Source organism: Solanum lycopersicum, chromosome 2 (genome assembly GCF_036512215.1).
Source record: "Solanum lycopersicum chromosome 2, SLM_r2.1".
NCBI lineage: Eukaryota > Viridiplantae > Streptophyta > Magnoliopsida > Solanales > Solanaceae > Solanum > Solanum lycopersicum.
The window spans coordinates 60,237,697-60,254,117 of record NC_090801.1 but is presented as its reverse complement, the minus strand read 5'-3'; the positions used below and the strand labels follow the sequence as shown (position 1 = coordinate 60,254,117).

The window sequence follows — 16,421 nt, the reverse complement described above, 5'->3', positions numbered from 1 at the left end:
GAATTCTTTTTTTGGAAAAATATTTGATTTTGAATGTTTTGCTTAAATCATGGTTGTTACCATCTTTTGTGCTACTGTTACCATTTATTAAAAAATAATTTTTTGTATAAATTTAATTAAAAAAACTTTTTATACAAATTTGAAGTCACTTAACAAACTAAACTATATCCATGAAATGTAATTATTTAAACTATACCCACAAAATGTAATTTCATAAAATATGTTTGCCATATATGAAATTTCCCCTTCTATAAAACTACTCTTTGGCTGGGATTGCCACCTCTTTCCTTCTTCAATTCTCAAATCGACATTCACACCATCCATGGAAGCTCTCGCACATATATTTTTTTTACAAGAAAAAATTATCCTTAAGCTCTGCGAAATGATTCAAATTTGTCTCTTAACTTTTTGAATTTATTTTTTCAGTCATCATCCACCATTGTTCTAAATCAATTACCACAATAAAAATTTTATTTATTTTTCACTCTCAAAAACACCACTTGAAGATCATTATTACCTATGGTCATATTTTTCTCTTGACAACAATCACATAACATACACACGGAAATTCACATAATTATTTGTAGAGCTTTCACATCACGTACTATTGATGAATTAAGAAGGATTAATAATTGAGTTAGATTGATGATCCACTTGTTCATGATTCGAATGATTTGACGCTTGGGAAGGTTGATTTGAGAGGATATACATATTACCATTCCATTAATTTGAATCTTTTCCTGGTACTCTATTTGTCCATATATGATTTTGACACAAACTTAATAAACAGTAAATAAAATTAAAAATTTACTTTATCCCTCGTTATAAGATACGCGAAATGATCTCATAAATCCTTATATTTGTTCGAATTTGTATTATGAATTCTTCTACTTAATTCCGTACTAATTGATTTTTGAACCCCTCCTAATTCACTTGCCCATAAATAGATAACAGGTCAAATCCATGTCACATAAATCAATAACATGTCATAATTATCTCTATTAATTATTTTTTAAAATTATTAATCCAAATGTTAAATGAAAAGACCAAATAAGATGCCCCTGTTCTTCTCCCCCAACCCATTCCACCGTGAAGTATCCCGAAGCCACCAGGAATTCACCGTCACCACTCTTCTTGCCGATGAGGTAATCTAGCTATTCTCTCTCTCTCTCAAACCCGTCATCTCCATCGAACACTCTCAATATTTTCTGTTCGTCCTTTTCCAATCTCCACAAAATCGGCAACCCTAGGTCGTCGCACTACTAATTTTGGCTGGCAAATCTTTTTCGCCGCTATGACCAACTCCTCGCACCCTCGCTGGCAACCAAGAGCCACTTATTCAAGTTATGTCCACTATGGCCTCCCACAGTCTCTTTGAAACAGAAGGCTTCAATGTCAATCCCTCTCTCATTCAGACGCCAAAAATGATTAAGATTTATGGATAATCGCTACCTCAAATAAATTATTTAAGATAATATTTCAATAAATTACTTTCTAATATTTTGGAGTGTAGGGAAGAAAGAAAAAAAAAGGATATGGAAGGGATTGGATTGTTGAAAAAGAAGGTGAAACGGAGAAGAACAAGATTTCTTTAAAAAAATTTATTATATTATCTTATTATAATTTTAACAACTCTTTTTTAATTAAAATATGATGTTCATTTGCGCGTGTAATCACACACTTCTGTCAACTCATTGATTTTAATGCCACATATGTTTGGTCAACAGTGAAAGGGGTTTGATATATTATGTTTTATTGAGTTTAAGATTCAGTTGATAAAACGTCAAGTAGAAGGGTTCAGAATACAAATGTATAGAAGTATAACGGTGTACCAAATCAGTTACTTCCTCTAGTCCATATTAACTCTACTATTGAGACTTTTTTTTCTAATTCAAAATAAGTAAATCATTCAAGTTCAACAAAATTATTGAGATTTTTTCCCCATACTTACCGTTTAGGTAATGACATTCTAAACCACTATATATTTTCTAAAACAATAGTTTGAAAATAATCAAATAGGTATTAGGTAATAGTGAAAAGTAACCTTCAGTTTATCATTTAATTATGAGTAGTACTTAATAATTAGGGCAAAACATGTATTAATGACAACTTCTCTCTTTATTTTTTCAAATTAGACTAGTAAAAATGATTAAATAGATTACTCAACTATTAGAATTCTATCTCAATTAATTTTATTCTTAACTTAGATTTTTAATTTCTCTTATAAATGACTTGATCAAATTTATCATTAAAAAAAAAACTACTCACTCCACACCATTAAAAATTTGGGTTTTGGTAACAATACCCCTTCACATTTTAATGAATAAAAATCAACCCTCAATTTGAATTCAAAATTTTCCCGCAGTTTAAAATAATAATGTTTTAAATATATTTCTTAATGTGTAATAAATTTGGACAAAAGTACTCATAGCGAAAATACAAAAACTTACTGGAATTTTTTGGAGTTTGAAATGTTCAAAATCCAGTAGCTTCTCTTGAACTTTTATGATGTTTCGTACTGCCTTGAAAATTTGGAGTTTATTTTATGATTCAGATAGATATACTTTTTCATACTGTATAATATCCAATAATATCCAAGTTGAGCCTACAGTGATTTCAAATTCGACGAGTCTGACTGACATCATAATTTTGTAGGCCAAAAAATATCAAGTCCAACTCATCATTTGGGCTGCCGCGGGGAAAATCGTGCTTTATAACAAATTATTAATTAAAAAATAAATGTTATAACTATAATTTCATTTAATTTAATTTCGCAGTAAATTTTTTGTTATTCGCCTCTCTCCCCGCTTTCTAGAATTTTGCTTATTACTGTCATCTTTTTTTCAGTCTCTCTCACTTTATATAAATACAAAGTTATAATTTGTGTTTGACTGTTTGTATAAGGCTTGAGATACTGTATATACAAATATACATATATCCATCTTATTCACTTATAATTATATAATTACAAATCTTTCTTTGTCAGTTTTCCTTTGTCTTTCTTTCTCTCGCTTTATACATAACACAAATGTATAATTTGTGTATGTGATTGTATAAGGCGAGAGAGACGGTATATATATACAAATATATATATATATACCGTCCTATATACTTATAATTATACAAATACAAATCTTCCCTTGTCCATTTCTCTTTTGCCTTTCTTTCTCTCATTTTATACAAACACAAATTGTATCATTTGTGTTTGTATCAAGCGACAGAGAGATTTGATATACAAATACAAATGTGTTAACTCGATTCAACTGTATACAAATTCAAATTTTATGCAGTTATACAAGCACAATAATGTATATACATATACAATTCACCTCTCTCCACTCTATGCCCTCTCTCTCTCGCTTCTCTCCTCTCTCTCCCAATATCGATCACCTTTCTAGCCTAACACAACTAATATAGACACATATACAAACACAATTTTTATAGACGTAAACGAATTAGTGCTCGATTTATGCAAATCGTCGCCGACTTATACAAATCAGATATTCCATAGTAAAAATAATTTGTCTATAAAGCAAAATTGTAACTATAGAGCTAATATTTTTATTTTTATTTTTCTTCAAAAATCATCACCTCGGATTGTGTATAGAGTGCTGATATGATTTTTATCTTTACTATTCCTAAAATTCTCTCTTTAACAAATATTAATAATTAAATTAGGGATCTCATAAGGTCACTGTATTTCAAATATAATTTAAATGAGATAATTTTTATAAGAACAAGATGTTGGGTGGTATGTGTTTTTCAAATTTCAAACGCAATTTCAAGTGATATATAAAATTTTGATGACCAAACGTTATTCTTTAATGATAACATTTTGTCCAGTAAAGATTTGATGTTTAAACATTAGAATAATGATTGTGGTCACCACAGCTCTATCCATCCAAAAAACAGCAAATTAATTTGAAAAGGAAATGATCAGTAAGATGTATATAGGGGAGGAATATTATATGGTGAAGGTGAATTAACTACATACCAAATGGAGTAGTGAATTAACGTTACATGAGTAGTATTATTTTGTCTGTTGGGACAGTCATAGGAAATTGCTAAAAAGTATTGTACTTCATCATCATCATATGAATAGATTATTATTTGGGTACTTTCCCATGCAACTTCCACGAAACTTGTCTTATGATATGACTATTTTTATCCTCATTATGTTCCTTCCTCTTAAATTTCCTCTTTTTTTTTTCTCTTCTTTTATATATATACCCAATGTTGAGTCATCTATTATTCATCAACTCATCTTTTGTACTAACAAAACATCGATAATATCCATTTTCGAAAATTCATCGTGTACGTTAATTAATTTTTAAGGCATGGCTACATTGGGACGTGACGTTGTGTTTGAGGATTTTTTTCCATCAATGATGGAGAAACTAGGGTCAGAAGGGTTCTTGAAGGAGCTAAAGAACGGGTTCCGGGCATTGATGGATAAGGAGAGGGAAGTGATCACGTTTGAGAGCTTGAAGAGGAATTCGGCGTTGTTAGGGTTAGAAGGAATGAGTGATGATGAACTAATGTGTATGTTGAGGGAAGGGGATTTGAATGGAGATGATTGCTTGAATGAGAAAGAATTTTGTGTGCTAATGGTAAGGTTGAGCCCTGATTTGATGGAAAAATCGAGAATGTGGTTCGCTCAGAGCATTGAAAATGATCTGATGTAGGCTCGTATTAGCATGTGCTTTATTGAGGGCATTCATTTTGAAGTAGGATTATTAAGCTATTCTAGCTAGGTCTATTAATTTCTATCTTGTTATTTTTTCCTCCTATGTATGTGTCGTCTAGTTTTATTATTAGTGAAGTTCATTGTTTTATTTGCCATTATTAATGTAGTTTTTTCGGAATTCAATGAAATTTTGGTTGTTAATCGTTACTCTATTCTTTCAAATTTTATCTCGTGATGTTTAGTTTAGTTTCCAAAATAAAAAAATAAGTTTATTGACACATAAACTGTTATAAAATACCAAATTTCCTACAAGAGTGTTAGTCAAAATATATATTATTTATATTAAGGAAATCCACTTAATATGTATAAATAAATTATTAAAAAAATCTAATAAGTCAGTTTTTTTTCTATCCGAAATCATATACTCAAATTTCTAAATTTGGCCTACTATAGACTATGTACATGTTCTTTCCTGTTCTCTTTCCACATAAAATGTGAATTTTCATATGAAAAATGAATCCTAATTGTCGTTTCTCATATAGATATGTGACATTTTCTCAAAACATATCGAAAATAAGATTAGTTTTAGGCCAACAATATGCTAAAACTTTGGTTCTTTTTGTGCAAAACGCACAGTAATGACTGGGCCCCTGGATTGGATGGCAACTAAAATATTTTTTCAATAATTACAAAAAGGTGGCATTTGTGAATAGGACTCATCATGATATACTAAAATTGAAAACTGAACAACTGATTTATTAAGTATTATTTTTTAAAAATAAAAAATGGGGTAGGGAAAATAGAAAGGGGATTATAAGGTGGGGAATCTGTGAAATTAGGTCTTAGGCCTAACTCACACCCCAAAAGCTAATTTGATTTTGGGGGCCCCAACATCGAGTGAGATGGACCCTGCTCTGATACCATGTAAAATTAGGTCTTAATCCTAACTCACACCCCTAAAGCTAGCTCCAAGGGAGGAAGATTGTCCAAGTCTTATAAAGAGTCCACCCATCTCATCAACCACCGATGTGGGACTTTTTGTCATTCTTTAACAACCCATTTCACACTCAGTGCTTAGCATCTAGTGCGTGGACAATTTTGATTTTGGGGGTCCCAACATCAGGTGAGACAGACCCTGCTCTAATATCATGTGAAATTAGGTTTTAGGTCTTAGGCCTTACTCACACCCCAAAAGCTAACTCTAAGAGAGGAAAATTGCCCAAACCTTATAAGGAATTCACTCATCTCATTAACCACCGATGTGAGACTTTTGTCCTTCTTTAACAGAATCGAATCCTCGTGTATCCATCGAACAACCAATTATTAATCTGAACTCTCTGATATATCTAATCCGAATATTGGTTAACGGAAATTTTAATAATTCTAATTTCTGAAGATACTAGTAAATTTTATTGTACATTGTTGAAGAATTTTTTTTTCTCTAATTGTGAGGAATTTAATATTTCATATCATAGTATATAATTAAAAGAATCCAAGGTATAGGTTGAGAGTGATCATTAGTTATTGCAATGTATTTCAACTTGTGCCAAACATAAGGAATCCTTGTATTAGAATCTTTGTGCTAACGAAAGAAAGATTTATTCCAAGAGAAGGAAGCACTATTTTTTTGGCTCCAAAGACAAAAATAATAGGATTACATTGATTATGTAACATGCTAACAGAAAATTTAGATTAATAAAAATTGGACTAGCCAGTATTAGCCTGTTGTTCCAACAATGTAAATTGGGCTAGTATCCATTAGAATAAGGCTTTATTCTATGGGCCAACCAATATGTTTTGACCGCGTTTTGCATTAATAGGATGTGCCTTGGGAAAATTATGAAATATGACAAAAATGTCAATATATTTATGGAAAACATGTATAGTTTAACAAAAGATAAATTTCAGGAATTACATTGTTTTTTGAGGAAAAATTATTTGAATAGATACCTTTTAATAAATAATTACTAATTTTAGCGATACTTTTTATTTATTATTATTTATAGCATTACATAATAATACTATATTAAATCTGCAATATGTATTAAAAGTAAATTATGTATGCAATATATATGTATTATGATTGTTTTTAAAAAAATATATTATGTTTCTTTGGTAAGAATTTGACACATTGTATTATAAGTGTATTAAAATGCGTGATAAATTTATTATCCATCAATAAAACTTGTATTAAATGTGAATAATAAATTGTTCTTTATAATATGTATTAAACTTGTATTATAAATGAATTAAAAGTGATCAAGTGAAAAAAAAGTTTATTGCTATAAACGGTAAATATTTTTTAATTATAGTATATTTATGTAAGTTTCGCTTTTTAAGGAAAAATTACAATTTATCCCTCTTTAGTTTGTAATAACATTAATTGCTTAAAAAGTAACACAAAGAAGATACATTAATATGTAGCTCGGTACATTAAAAAGTATCTTGGATACAATATAACATAAATCAGATACATAATATATAGTTCGAATACATTAAAAACTAGCTCAGATACATAATATGTAGCTTGATACAATATAAAATTAGCTCGGATACATTAAATACTGGCTCGAATTCATTAAAGAAATAGGGAATTTTAGAGGTTTTAGAAATATTCACTAATTTTTCCTACAAGTTCTTGTTATAGCAAACTCTATCCCTTGCCTCTCCCTCTCTCTCGCCCGAAGAAATTCGTTTAAATGTATTATATATCAATTGTATTCAATAAAATATAACTGAGAGTTTTGTACTATTTTATATTAATTGTATTCAAAAAATTATATTTATATTTTTGTATCAAGTGTATTTGTATTCGTATAAATACAATATGTGTTGGCCTCTCTGTATTATGTATCGATTGTATCGGATCAAAGAGAGGATGAATAGAGTTATGTTAATTGTATTTCCAATACAATTAATACAGAATACAAAATAATTATGTATAAAATAAATTTAAAATATTTTTTCCCCTTCCTCATTCAATCTCCTCTGCCTCTATCCTCTTAATATGTAATTATGTTGATACAAATCAGATTGTATTTGTATTTTTCGCTAAAATTCGCAAACAAATGTAAATGCACAGCAAATTAAAATATAACTATGAATTGTAATTAGTGAAATAGTAACTATGAATTCCTAGCGTAATGTTCGTTGTTTTTAAAAGTTTCCCAAGTAATTTTAACTCCACCAAGAAAAGATCTTGCAAACAAAGATTTATTGCCATAATTTTGTACCAAAATCCCGGTGAATCACCAAGATTTTAAATTTAGGTTAAGATATGTTTTGTTACAAATATTCAATAATTGCTAAATCTTGACAAATGGACAGAATTTTTTTGACTACGTATTCTGGTGAATTTCAAATTTGATGAAAAGACTTATCTCGGCATAAATCTTCATAGCTTCACCAGAATTTATGGTCAAATCTTGATGGTTCATCAAAATTATGACCACAAAATTTTTATAAATCAACAGAAATGACTAATAAAATCCCGATGAACATTATATTTTGTGTTAAAATAAAATTATTTAAACATATTTTTATGTCAGAATCGATCCAAATCAATTTCACATGAATCTAAATTTGATTGTACAATCTTCTAATACCAATTCTAACAATTATCAATTGTTGTATTCAATCTAAATATTAAACAATCAATTTATCCCGTTTGTCTTTTTTAACAATTTTCTTAAGCTCAACAAAATTAACCATGGTGAATGGTATTCTTCATTTTTTACCCACAAAACCAATAGAAATCGTGATTAAGGATAGATAATAGAAACTTAACTCAACATTACCCACTCAATTTCAACCACAATTAAGGAGGACGGGGAGGGGAAACTAGAGAAAAATGAAATATGCTGGCGAAACTCTATGCTTCGCACAAATATTTTCTTAACATGACAAAAAAATTAAAAACAACCCTAGATTTCCCTTTATTCAAATAAAAACCATTAGCGTCAAATGCATAACTTTTTGTCAAGGGTGTCAAATTTTAAATTCATTGTATGTCTTTTAAATAAATAATTTGACATATATATTATTCCTACGTATCCCCTTTTTGTAAGATTTATAACTGCCGACCAACATGGACATAGGTATTTTTTTCTCTTTTTACGTGTTTTTAATTCTTCCCCTGTTTATGTACATTAAAACATGAGGTTCTGATCTTCCTTATATTTAAAGGCAAAAAAACATGATATTATTTTGACTTAATACCTATAATAAAGGGGAAAAGAGAAAATTTCAAAAGTGTCATTATAAGAAAGCAATTGTTTCCCTTAATTTCGATATTTCGGTTTAGTCTAAGAAAGCAAAAGAATCACGTTGTTTGCTTTCTCAATTGTTGTTTCAACTTCACACTAGCAACCACAAATACGAACTTTGATTTTGAGAAAGGTGACTAATAGTTTCACTTTATTCCAAATCAAAGATATTAAATTACTTAACTTTATTAAGTATTACCAAAGTTAATTTAATTTTTTTTAACCAACTTCATTTTATCTAAGTGTCACAAGAAATCATTAGGAGGAAACAGTGTTACAACTTGATTGATACTTCGACCAAATTGAATGATTTTTGGAAAAATGACAGAAAATCTCACATTTAAGTTTTTTTATTATCATTATAATTTATTAATTTACAAATTTTTAAAATTTTTTATTTTTGTGCATCAAATTAATGTATCTCACGCACCAGATTAATGTATCTCGCGCATCAGATTAGTGTATCATGTCTAAAATGTAAATCAGATTAGTGTATCATGTATAAAATGTTATATATCTTACTTAACGATTAATGTATCTCGCGCATCAGATTAATGTATCAACGCTTATTATTTTATAAGTTTGAGGAGTTTCTGTAATTATAAACTTATAAGAGACAAATGGTAATTTTACCTTTAAAATATGTGATTTCTGTCATTTGCCCATGATTTTTTGATTTCACATAAGAATCTCTCTCAACTTGTCCGTTAAATTTATTTTAGTATTTTAACTTGACAAATAATTGTTTACTCCCTTAATCTCATTTCATGTGAATTAAAATTCACCCAAAAAGCTGATGTGGCAAATAAAAAAAGAAAAGGTGAGTGAAAATCAAAAAAAATAAATAAATAAGCCTCTTTTTTTCTTTTCAACTAATTAGGTTTCATCTTTCTCACACCCCAACACACACACTCATACTTACTTCCCTCTTTTCTTCTCCATCTTTGAGCTCCCATCCCCACCACTTTCTTTCTTCTTTTTACAAATACCCCGCCCATTTCTTATTTCAAATTATTCTTGCTTATTATAAAAAATTATGAGTTAAGAAAAAAAATAAAAAAAGTCAACAAGTTATTTTTACTTCAAGATCTTACTTATGAAAGGGTGTTGATAGTAATAAACTTGAAGTTTTTTTAATTAAAAAATTGTAATTTCTTCATCTCAAATTAGTTTTTTTAATTTGTATTATTTAATTATTTTGATAATGTACTTTAAAAATCGACTGTTTTCTAGCCCTGGATCCATAGAGTTGTTTTAATTTTATAATCTTGGATTAATTCTCAATTTTATTTTTATTTTTATTTTTCTAAAATTGTATAAATAAAAAGAAATAAAACAGAATTAAAAAAATTTAATTTAAATAATTTTCACTGTGGCAATGAATTGGCGCATATGTAATACACTTGCTATTGTGAAACTGATATTATAATATGATAATTAAAAAAAATCACTTCGAAGATATTAACACTAAAATTTGAAGTCTCGTAATTACCTTAAGTGCTAAAATAAATTGTTTGAAGACTTTGTTGTGACTCTTAGATAAGATTTGTCGCAAAGTCATCAGAAATAGCTTTCAGAAAGATCTATCATATCGTACAACCTAATGACTTGACGAAACAACATATTTAAGGGTGTGCAATAAATATCAATAAATTATATCAAATCAATAATTTAAGTCCAGTCGGAAAATTTATTCCTTAATTTTATATTATTTTAGACAAGTAAATACACAATCCTAATTTTATTTTTCGTTAGACATACAATTAATGTTTATTTCAACTTGAAGGTTGCGAGTTCGAATTACCGGGAGAGCAAAGGGGTGAGAGTTCCTAAGAAGGGTATAAAAAATGCTTATTAGACTCTTTTTTTTAGTTTCTCACTCCGTGCTCGAAGTCTATATTGGAGGTCTGACTTAATTCGGATAGCTCATGCATGGCCATGGCCTATTCGGGGGATGACATTTCAACATAATTTTCTTCATATTCAGAACTTGAAATCGAGATCTCTGATTAACGGTGAAACAGTTTCACCACTGCACCACAACCCATGTTGATAATGCTTGTTAAATTTCTTTTAACAAGACTTAGTACTATTTATTTTATGAGCTTTTCCTAAGAAACATTTTAGATAATTATCCTTGATTAGCGATAAAGAAAATATTTCAAGCACGTTGATTATATATTTCCATGAAGACTTTCTGAAGAACCCTGAAAATCCAACAATATACAACACTAATGATGAAACCTGACCTAAAATTTCAAGTTCAGAGGATGTATGTATATTAATGCTCTGAAATAATCGAATTGTCAACAATAACATATCACGTTCACATGTTACTTATGAGATTATTGTAATAACATTGTCTTGACTCTTGACTTTTTTATACCTGTTCTTCTTTCACTTTCACCCCTTTCCTTATCATTCAATGTCTCATATTTTAAGCATTGAATATTGATCACACGCTATTTATATCTCTCTGGCCTAAGATTTCAAAGAATGCATACATGTTCAAATTCAAATGACTATTTTAAGTATATAGATATTGACTAACAACGTATATATTGCTTGTATTCAATACTTAGTTGGATAACAGTTGATCATGTCCTATTATACATCATACTTTGATAAATTGTTGAATATTATCAAATGAAACGTCTAAAATATAATATACACAGTCTACAAGACTCAATTAGAGACTGGGTTGCAATTACTCAAATCTTGTATTACTTGGGGTGCAGGGTTCTTATATCTCATGATGACTATCCCTCCCTTTTTGAAAACGAAAAAAAAAGAAGTAAAAGTAGTAGGCTACAAGCACTAGATATATATATTTAAAAATAGTACTAAACATTATAATTTCATCAAAGCTTTTATATATCAATTGAAAGCAACGATTAGTAATATGGTGATTAATAATGTATAAATTAGTAATTTAGGTCTACAAGTTTAAACTAACAACTCTAGTCGAATGTAAATTTTAATAAATTCTAACAAACTAGTCTTAAATCCTATTTATTCTTCTTAATCAATAAAGGAATTGTTGGTGACGTGAGTTCCGTCAACCAAGTGCTTATTCGAAATTCTAGAAGATTAAACTAACAATAAGGTTTGGACAATTTGGACCAAGAAAAGAACAAACACAAATTGTGGTCGGTAACAAACAAAAAGAAATTCATGGAAAATATAGAAAACTATTTTCTTTTATTATAAATATAAATAGGTAGATTTTGTTTTTTGTTAACATAAGAAAAAAATTATTATTCTATAAATATAAATATAACGGAGGTGAGGGAGAATAACGATGAGGTGTATTGAAAGTAAGAAAACCTACAATTGATATAAAGTGTTACTTATGTTACTTGTTTTTCCTAACTACTTCCACTAAGAAAAAATATTATTTTCTCATTTTTAACTAATTAATTTTTCTAAATAAAACAAATCAATAAATATATGACCAACAAAACATGAAATATTAAACGGACACAAACAAATGAGGTATTTGGTATACAGTAAAGTATTTTCTTTTTTTAATCTTCACTTATTTGAATTTTTTTTGCAACAAGATTTTTTAAGTTATAAAATGACTCGATCGCATCCTCTTAACCCTAACAGCTATCCCATTCTGATCTAACCTTAATTTTATTATATTTATTTTGATTATATATAAATTTCTTCAGATATATTAATAATATATATGAGAAAACAGGACAAAGAATCAAATAGGTCCACCAAATTACCGTGTCTTCCCCGTTCTACTTTAGTACATACTCTTTGATCACGTCAAAATGAATTAGGATATGAAATAATAGAAGATAAAATTGAAATTTTATTTGATTAAATAATTTAAATTTTTAGGTTGTATTTTTTGCTCATGAATATAAATTTTTTATAAGTAATGAAATCATTTCAATTTTTTTTATAGCTTATAAATAAGTAAAATTTTATAAAACAAAAGTATAATATACCATCACAAAATTATATTTAAAAATATATAATATTTATTAATTAAACTTTAGCGAAAATAAAAAAAAGTAACATTGAACTTGAATTGTAGTGTACTACTTTTTAATAAAATTGAATGTGTTAACATTAGTAGTAACTATATATATCATCATATCATATTGTATGAATATTTTATCACGATATTCTCGCAAAAGAATAAACAAATATAAAAAGTAATTTTTATTTTACAAAATATAAATTTGATTTTGTAATCACACAATTATTTAAAGCAGTAAATTAATCATATAATACTAATTCATGACCAATAGTAAGTCTTCACTTGCCTATAAATAGAAGTGAAAATATAGGCAAACAGACCATCCCTAAGGCCTCTGTTTCTTCCAAATAGACATTTAATAATTTCTTTAAGTGATGGGTTTTCGTTTGAGCCTTTTGAGCCTTGCGGTGAGCCTTGTGGCACTTGCACTCGCAGGTGTTGCCATTTATAGAAATACTTATGAGGCCATGATCATGAATAACGGATCACTCCTCCAAAATATCTCTCCAGATATCGATTCGTTGGAATCAGGCGAAGTCAGTATTTTAATTTTAAATGATAAGAAGAAAAATTCAGACAAATATTTGAGTCAGCAATTAACTCAGGAGTCTTGCGTTTTCTCAGCTGTGAAAGGAGTTGTGGACAGTGCCATTGATAATGAAACGCGCATGGGAGCTTCTCTCATTCGTCTACATTTCCATGACTGCTTTGTTGATGTAAATATTCTTTCGTCCTTTTTCTCCCGCTCAATATTTTATAATAATGTAATTTTAAGGTTGATATAATCGTATGAATAAGTATTTACTTATTTTTTATCATAAATTTTAAATTTTTTAATTTTAACTTTTAAAATCTCTTACAACTAAACGCTTAATATAAAAATAGAAAGATCGGATTTTTTATTTTATTTTTGAGGACATATTAAAAAAATAAAACAGTATGTTAGGTGTAGTATATAAATTGAATCCGAGTCCTCCTTTCTCTTATTAAAATTAAAAGTAAAAACCTGGCTCCATGGACCATGGTCATATAATATTATTTAATGTAAATATGTGTAAGTGGTCCGAAAGGAAAGTGATCCGTAAAATTATTTGAAAAATCTGACGGAACGAATTTCAAAACATGCTTATGAAAACTGTGTGGGTTTTTATTAGTGTAGTAGTTGTAAAGTTGCATCATGAATGGTACCATCTTCTTGTAATTTGTGAAATGAACAGTTTCTTATTAGTTTTTTCTGCCTTACAACTCTTTTTTATCAGCCACTTGGCTAATTTTGGGCAACTTTATCTCCTTTATCTCACTCATCACTTTCTCTTTTGCTCGATTCTCTTTGCATATTTTAGATATATATAAATCTAGTCCCATTTTTATATACCTTAAATAAATAGTCTGTTTTACTCATTTTCATTCTATCTAGCATGCTCTTTTTCTATATTAATATATTGATAAAAAAAATATATGATTTTACAATATCTAACTTAAAATCTAATATAAAATTATTGATTAGTAAGACAATATTTAATTTGTTTGAACTATAAGGAGAACTAGTAAATATAGTAGGATTATTTATCTAATTAGGTTTGTTTTTTCTTTAAATAAATTCATGTTAAATTAAACCACATCCATATAAATTGAAGCAATAGAGTAACTAATTATGTATACATATAATTGACTAATTACAGTTATGTTTTTGGTTTGGAAAAAAAAAACAGGGTTGTGATGGAGGTATTCTGCTAGATGATATTAATGGAACATTCACCGGGGAACAAAACTCACCACCCAACAACAACTCAGTCAGAGGCTTTGAAGTGATAGCACAAGCTAAACAAAGTGTTGTAGATTCATGCCCCAACATATCTGTATCTTGTGCTGATATTTTAGCTATTGCTGCTCGTGATTCCCTTGCTAAAGTAAGTCCATTGCTCAATTTTTAGTCAAAGTTACTATTTTTAATTTAGCTTTACACTACATGTTTAATTAACTTATATCATATGATCAATAGTAAGTTAAACTCTATTTTATTGGTATTTGACAGTTAGGAGGACAAACTTATACCGTTGCACTAGGGAGAAGCGATGCTACAACAGCCAACTTTAGTGGTGCTATAAATCAACTTCCAGCTCCATCCGACAACCTAACTGTTCAAATACAGAAATTCAGCGACAAAAATTTCACTGTCCGTGAAATGGTGGCACTAGCTGGCGCGCACACGGTAGGTTTCGCCAGGTGTTCCACAGTTTGCACCAGCGGTAACGTTAATCCTGCCGCACAACTCCAATGCAACTGCTCCGCCACGCTAACTGATTCCGATTTGCAACAATTGGATACAACTCCTGCTGTGTTCGACAAAGTTTACTATGATAACTTAAACAACAACCAAGGGATAATGTTCTCGGATCAAGTTTTGACTGGGAATACTACAACTGCTGGTTTTGTAACCACTTATAGCAACAATGTTACTGTTTTTCTTGAAGATTTTGCTGCTGCTATGATCAAAATGGGGAATTTACCTCCCTCCGCTGGCGCTCAATTGGAAATTCGCGATGTTTGCAGCAGGGTTAATCCCACTTCTGTGGCTTCTATGTGAAAAATTTCGGAAATTTTAAGTAGCTTTTATCTTACTATTTGTCGCATCATGTTTTCATCTTTTTCAGTATTGATGCAATAATATATATGTCCCTATGTTCGCAGTGTTTTTAATCCAATTTATTCTTCTTAATCCATATAGTAATTAGGAAATCGGTAGCAAGAGTTCGTCTGATACGCAACCATGTGCTTATTCCAAATTCTAGAAGATAGACTAATATTATTCGACGAAAAATTAGGTTTGGAATTTAGACCATTAAGTCTTTAACATATTGCTACAAAAATATTCATATAACCCAAAGAAAAGTACAAACACAAAGGGCTGTGTTCCATAGGAAAATTGAGCTTAAAAGTGTCTTATAACTTATAAGTTTCTAATTTGAAAAATAGGACAAGTAGGCTCCTTTTATTTATTTTTTTACTTTTTTATTTTTAATATTAATAAAACGATTAAACTAACAACATCTTTATTTTTAAAGAGCGTAAAATATTTTCAAAAAATTTTGTCCAATCAAACACCAAAATTAATTTGGAGATATTATCAATATATATTTTGATAGTAATTTTTTGCTTTCTTTCAAAATTTTGGTTTTGTGGGTGACTCTTTCGCTTTGTACCAACAACACAAGAGTATTTCTATATTTTTCATAGGTGCATTATTAATTATATACTTTACTTTCAATCAATTTCTCAAGATAAATATACATTTATACACATTATTTTTTAAAACTTAACAGATACACAAGCACCCCAATAATTTTCTAACATCAGTGATCAATTCAACAGTGCATGTCACTTGATTATATATAATTTTCTTGAGATGATAATATAAGAAAAGAGGACAAATAAATCAACCACTCTCCTTTCTCCCTGGTGTTCACCA

At 29.0% G+C, this 16,421-nt stretch overlaps 2 protein-coding genes and 1 long non-coding RNA gene across 3 annotated transcripts; 2 read left to right on the top strand and 1 right to left on the bottom strand.

The window, feature by feature from the left end:
• Positions 1–1,173: 1,173 nt before the first annotated feature.
• Positions 1,174–2,569, bottom strand: LOC112940938 (uncharacterized). The gene is made up of 2 exons (XR_003245312.2): positions 2,451–2,569; positions 1,174–1,372 (listed from the first exon to the last, which is right to left on the bottom strand). It is a non-coding gene; the product is annotated as an uncharacterized lncRNA (long non-coding RNA).
• A 1,768-nt stretch (positions 2,570–4,337) lies between these two features.
• Positions 4,338–4,685, top strand: LOC101245019 (calcium-binding protein KRP1-like). Its single transcript, XM_004232720.5, has one exon. It carries the CDS (start codon positions 4,338–4,340, stop codon positions 4,683–4,685), a length of 348 nt encoding a protein of 115 aa, XP_004232768.1.
• Positions 4,686–13,247: 8,562 nt separating this feature from the next.
• Positions 13,248–15,657, top strand: TAP2 (Suberization-associated anionic peroxidase 2). The gene is made up of 3 exons (NM_001308391.1): positions 13,248–13,668; positions 14,665–14,862; positions 14,988–15,657. The coding sequence occupies exons 1-3, from the start codon at positions 13,327–13,329 to the stop codon at positions 15,537–15,539; spliced, it is 1,092 nt and encodes a 363-aa protein (NP_001295320.1). The 5' UTR covers positions 13,248–13,326; the 3' UTR covers positions 15,540–15,657.
• Positions 15,658–16,421: the final 764 nt, after the last annotated feature.

Bases quoted from the DNA above. Each gene is read 5' to 3' on its own strand.
- LOC101245019 (XM_004232720.5), top strand. From the start codon at position 4,338: ATGGCTACATTGGGACGTGACGTTGTGTTTGAGGATTTTTTTCCATCA.
- TAP2 (NM_001308391.1), top strand. From the start codon at position 13,327: ATGGGTTTTCGTTTGAGCCTTTTGAGCCTTGCGGTGAGCCTTGTGGCA. The intron at 13,669-14,664 runs GTAAATATTCTT...AAAAAAAAACAG, and splicing joins TCCATGACTGCTTTGTTGAT to GGTTGTGATGGAGGTATTCT. The intron at 14,863-14,987 runs GTAAGTCCATTG...GGTATTTGACAG, and splicing joins CTCGTGATTCCCTTGCTAAA to TTAGGAGGACAAACTTATAC.